This window comes from Sinocyclocheilus anshuiensis, unplaced genomic scaffold (genome assembly GCF_001515605.1).
Source record: "Sinocyclocheilus anshuiensis isolate Anshui unplaced genomic scaffold, SAMN03320099.WGS_v1.1 scaffold985, whole genome shotgun sequence".
Classification (NCBI taxonomy): Eukaryota; Metazoa; Chordata; class Actinopteri; order Cypriniformes; family Cyprinidae; genus Sinocyclocheilus; species Sinocyclocheilus anshuiensis.
In genome coordinates this window covers 94,137-99,839 of record NW_015557117.1, presented here as the reverse complement: position 1 = coordinate 99,839, position 5,703 = coordinate 94,137, and the positions used below count along the sequence as shown (strand labels likewise).

The window sequence follows — 5,703 nt, the reverse complement described above, 5'->3', positions numbered from 1 at the left end:
GCAGACAGGGAACTTGGGACTGGGAACACTATTTATACACACAGGAGGAGGGGATGACGAGACACACCTGGGAGCAATGAAACATCAAGTAATCAGGGGAGGAACAGGAAACTAACCAAATAAGGGCATGGGAAGGCACATGGGGAGCAGGACACACACAAAACATGGAACAGAGTCTGACAGCAGTCTAAAATGTTTTTATTTATTTATTTATTTTTATTAACATATAATTAATTCAAAATTATTTCCGACCCCAGTAACATTCATGTGTATGCAGGAAGGAAGCAGCCACAACCTAATTCCAGCATTTACTAGAAACCCTTCCCAGAAAAGTGTGTTTTTGCAGTATGGACCAAACACATATTATTCTCCATCATTTGTGGAATTAAATATTCACAAAGCAGATGTCCTCATATTTTTGGGCATATATAATATTATGCACCTTATACCAGCACACCTTGGAGTAGATTTGCACAGTTTTGTCTCCTGCCTGCCTTGTCTGTCATTTTGTGTCTTTCAAACCCAGCCAAATCGCTCGTTCTCTCTCTCTCTCTCTCTCTCTCTCTCTCTCTCTCTCACACTTACTATCCCTCTCTCCCTTTTTTTTCTTTTCTCTCTAATAGCTGTCAGGCTTTAGGAAAGCCATGGCTATGTGTCTGAAGCAGCAGGTTTGTAGGGTGTGTAGCGGAGAAATCGTTCTGGCTCTCCCCATTTCAGTGCGGTTCAGAACGGCCGCCAGAGCGTAATTGCCTGTTGAATGCTTTCCCACTTCCAGCATCCTCTCTCACTCACCCGCTCCCCATCCACCTGTGCTGCCTTTTTCTGCTTCCCTTTTTAAAACGACTCTGTGGCAGCTTTGACATGTCAAAGAGTTCTTCTGGGTCTATTTTAAGAACACCATTTTATGCTTTTTGAATGCTGGGAAGTGCTCAGGGTGTTTTTTTTTTTCCTTTTGTTATAGATTTGACTCTTTTTCTTTGTGCAGCTTCTGGGAGGCTGTTTTACACACAGTGGCCCCAAAAAGCATTTGGACATCTTAATATATTAAACATCTATTTATTTCAGTGCAAAATATCATACCAAGTGGCATTTGTAAATAAATATTGCACAGCTCTTTTCTATTTTTCTTTAGCCATTTTGCTCAATTTTTTGTGTCTTGATTTTTATGAATAGATAGACTTTATAAATGTAAAATGAAAAATTATGACACATCTTGCTAGTGTTTGTGACGTCTTTAAATGTCATTGGGTTTGTCAGCGAAGGACATTTATACACTGTCATTTGTGGCTGTTTATGAAGTATTAAAGAGCCTGGTGAAACATGTATGTGTCTTGATTGATTGAATTGCTATTTGATTGGACATGCACATTTAAACTTAGCCACATAAATGTAAAATGGATATAAATTGAATCTACTATTTCTGAGTTATATGGAAATATATAACTATAACAAGAGCTCTCTTCCACTAATATGGCAGTTCTTGTTTGAGTTTCATGATTGCACATCCATGCATGCATCTATGTGTCTTATTATGATCGCATGATGCTTACGCATGTGACCACATTTACACATCTTGCATGCGTCTCAAACCACCTCCTGAGCTTGTTTGAGTGATCGGATTGTTATCAGTCTCAAATGCATCTTGTAGGGCATTTACACCTGGTCTTGCCATGGTCAAATAGCAATCCGATTTGTAGAAATGCATGAAGTGACCGCGTGTCTTTTGCATGAGATATTTCTGCTTTGGATTTGTTTGTCTGTAAATGTAATTTTGCAGTGCAACTATTCTTGCATATATTTAATTACACAAGTGACTATATGTTAATGGTGTTTTACCTCATTCTTTTGTTTAACAGGACTCTAAAGCTGATGCTCTGGAGCTGAACCTGTCCTGTCCTCATGGCATGGGAGAGAGAGGTATGGGACTGGCCTGTGGACAGGTAAGACAACATTTAAAAAGCACTGCTGAAAAACTCACTTCTGATTTCAAAATGAAAATTCTGTCATGATTTGCACACCCTTATGTTGTTTTAAATCCTTGTGATTTTCTTTCCTCTGCAAAACACAAAATGAGAAATATTTAAGCCTGTTTTCCACGCAATTATAGTGAACAGGGACCAACGCTTTCAAGCTTCAGTAAAGACCATAAAAGTGGTCCCTGCGATTTATAGACTGTACAGTACATTTGTCTGAAACAGACAGAAATTCAAGTAATTATTCTCTATTTATCGTGACGCCTGTCCTAGATCTCCTTGGAGCGTTCATGAGAAATGTAGTAATGTTCTGTTTGTGAATTAACCTTTTACATTGGATCTTTTAAATAGCAATTGATTTTAGGGCTGCACATTATGGGATAATTATATTATTATAATTATTGTTGCTGTTATTGTTATTGTTAAGTAAAGAAATAAAATAAGAAATATTGCCATTGTAATATTTCGGTAACGTTAAGCCCACTGATGGCGAGTCAAGTTCAGAACTCATATGCAGTTTATTGAACAAGATACAAAACAAAACTAAAACATGACAAACTGGAGCACTAGAACTTGAATATAAACAGGCTTCACAATACTCACCAACAGCAGGTTACAAAAACAAAGCTAGACACGAGACTATACAAACATGATGTCACACTACGAGCCAGAGACACAAGGTAAGGATGCAAACAGGAGGGTTTATTGACAAATCGGAGAGCAAGTTGATGACAGGTGAGTATGAGAAGGTAGAGAGTTCTTGGGTTCTTAGCTCTGGTTATTGAGTTGGTATCCTTTGCATGTATCCAGGGATGATGAGAACGGGATCGTAGGAGAACAGGATCAGTGGAGCTTCTAGGGGTAAGTAAACAAACAGATCAGACACAGGTAGGAGTCAGGCTAAGTTCAAGCTGGTGGGGATCGTTGGAGACCGGGTTCAATGGAGCTTCTAGGGGTAAGTAAACAACAGATCAGATAAAGGTAGGAGTCAGGCTAATTTCAAACTGGTGAACAGTAGACCGGACAGTGAGGCAGTGAGAGGTGTGCAGGGATATAGTGCGCTAAATGAGTCTCTGCAGGAGCGGGTGATCAGTATTCTGGTGATTGCGATCTGGTGTGTGTCGGGGCTGGTGACTGAGGTGACGTAGGTGACTGTGAAGGCAGAGACTCCCTGACATTACCCCTCCTCCAGGGGCAGCTCCTGAAGCCCTCATGCGGCGACGAGGGCGGCCTTGACCTCGGGGTGCGGGACGATTAGGATGGGTGCGGTGAAACTTCTCCAGCAATGATGGGTCTAGTATATCTTCCTGGGCCACCCAGGACCTCTCCTCCAGTCCGTATCCTTCACAGTCGACTAGATATTCCAGTCGGCCACCCCGTCGCCGCAAATCCAGAAGGTCCCTGACCTGGTAAACGGAGGGCTGGTCCAGGATTTCAGGAGGAGGAGGTACATCCAGCTTGGTGGGTCCTGTTGTGGAGGAAGAACAAGCTTTGAGGAGGGAAACGTGGAATGCAGGGTGAATTCGGTACCTGGGTGGAAGCTGGAGAAGGTAGGTGACTTCAATAATCTGCCTCTGTATGGGGAACGGACCAATGTAGCGGGGACTCAGCTTCTTACAGGGCAGGCGGAGGCGCAGATCCCGGGTGGACAGCCAGACCTTCTCTCCAGGCTGGTAAGTAGGAGTAGAGGTGTGCCAGGCATCTGCGAAGGCCTTGTACCTCCACACTGCTTATTGGAGGTGGACGTGAGCTGAGTCCCACACTCTCCCGCTCGCCCGGAACGAGTAGTTCACAGCTGGAACCTCCGAGGGCTCCTCCGTCCATGGGAAGAGCGGGGAATGGTAGCCGAGTATGCACTGAAAGTGGGTCATGCCAGTGGTGTTCTGTCGGAGGGAGTTTTGTGCATACTCGGCCCAGGAGAGGAAACGGCTCCAGCTGTGCTGATCTTTGTGGCAGTACGCCGGAGCTCCTGGATCCTTTGCTCAGCCTGGCCGTTCGTCTGAGGATGGTACCCAGAGGACAAGCTCACGGTCACTCCCAGGAGTTGGAAGAAGGCTTTCCATACACGGGAGATGAACTGGGGACCCCGGTCTGAGACCACATCTTCCGGGATGCCGTAGTTTCTGAAAACATGGGTAAATAAGCACTCTGCAGTTTCTAGTGCTGTTGGCAGACCTTTGAGGGGTATAAATTTACAGGCCTTACAGAAACGACGAGGATACAGGTGTTTCCGTCGGAGATGGGTAGGTCAGTCACAAAATCCACTCCTTTGTGGGACCAGGGTCTCCGTGGTATGGGCAGCGGGACAAGCTTGCCTATGGGAAGATGACGAGGAGTTTGAGACAATGCACAGACTGAGCAGCTTTGGACGTACCTGGTGACATCCCGGGCCATACTGGGCCACCAGTACCGGGCTTGGAGGAGCGAGAGGGTCCGTTTGCTGCCTGAGGGTCCCGAACTCTGTGAACTGAGCCCAGAAGGGTTTGGCGTTGTGATGTTGGGACATAGGTTTTCCCTTCTGGGCCTCCCAATGGAGCAGGCTCGGTGCGAGTGGCGTCAAGGATTTCTTTGGAGATGTTCCATTGAATGGGGCTGACTATAAGAGCTGGAGGGAGAATGGGTTCCGGTTCGGTCTGTGTGTCGGGAGAGTGCAGGCGCGGTAGGGCATCGGCTTTGCAGTTGCGATTTCCGGGACGGTAAGTGATGGTGAACTGGAACCGAGTAAATAACAATGCCCATCGGGCTTGACGTGGGTTGAGTCTTTTAGCATATCTGAGATATTGCAGATTTTTATGGTCGGTGATGACAGTGAAAGGATGGTGGGCTCCCTCCAGCCAGTGACGCCACTCCTCCAGAGCTAATTTGATGGCGAGCAGTTCCCGGTTGCCTATGTCATAGTTCTGCTCTGCTGGGGTCAGTTTTCTGGAAAAGTAAGCACAAGGATGGAGGTTGGGAGGCTCACCATAGTGCTGCGACAGCACGGCCCCAACTCCGGTGGTGGAGGCATCCACTTCCACCAAAAAGGGAGCTTGGGGATCAGGATGACGAAGGATTGGGGCCGTACTGAAGGCTTCCCTGAGCTGGTCGAATGCTTCGTGGGCATTGGGGCTCCAGGACAGGGACTTGGGCTTTTCTCGGAGCAGGGAGGTAAAAGGAGCCATGAGTATGCTGAAGTTCTTGATAAACCTTTGGTAGAAGTTTGCCAATCCAAGGAATCTTTTCAGGTCCTTAACAGTTTGGAGCTGCGGCCACGGACGTAACCGAGGAACTGAATCGTGGAGCGATGGAATTCGCACTTCTCCAGTTTAAGGTAAAGGTGATGTTGTTGGACCCTCTGGAGGACCTGCTTCACGTGGTGGCGATGTTCGGCCAGGTTCCGGGAATATATGAGGATATCATCAATATAGACTATCACGAAGCGATGAATGAACTCCCGGAACACCTCGTTCATGAAGCCTTGGAAGACTGACGGTGAGTTAGCTAGGCCATACGGCATGACCCGATATTCATAGTGGCCTGCGGGAGTTATGAATGCCGTCTGCTGCCGCCTTCCCGGATACGAATGAGGTTTTACGCGCTCCGCAGGTCCAACTTGGAGAAGATGCGGGCTCCACGGAGTTCCTCGAGGGCAGCTGGAACCAGGGGAAGTGGGTATGGCAGCTTTACCATCTGGGAGTTCAGTGTGCGATAATCGATACACTGCCTCAAGCCCCCGTCCTTCTTGCCCATG

At 46.6% G+C, this 5,703-nt stretch overlaps 1 protein-coding gene across 1 annotated transcript in view; it reads left to right on the top strand.

Moving 5' to 3' along the window:
* LOC107677757 (dihydropyrimidine dehydrogenase [NADP(+)]) overlaps positions 1-5,703 on the top strand; it is a 177,070-nt gene that overhangs the window by 125,398 nt on the left and 45,969 nt on the right. The window contains exon 16 of the mRNA XM_016472774.1: positions 1,857-1,940. Coding sequence (XP_016328260.1) covers positions 1,857-1,940 — 84 coding nt within the window. The remainder of the gene's footprint in view (positions 1-1,856; positions 1,941-5,703) is intronic.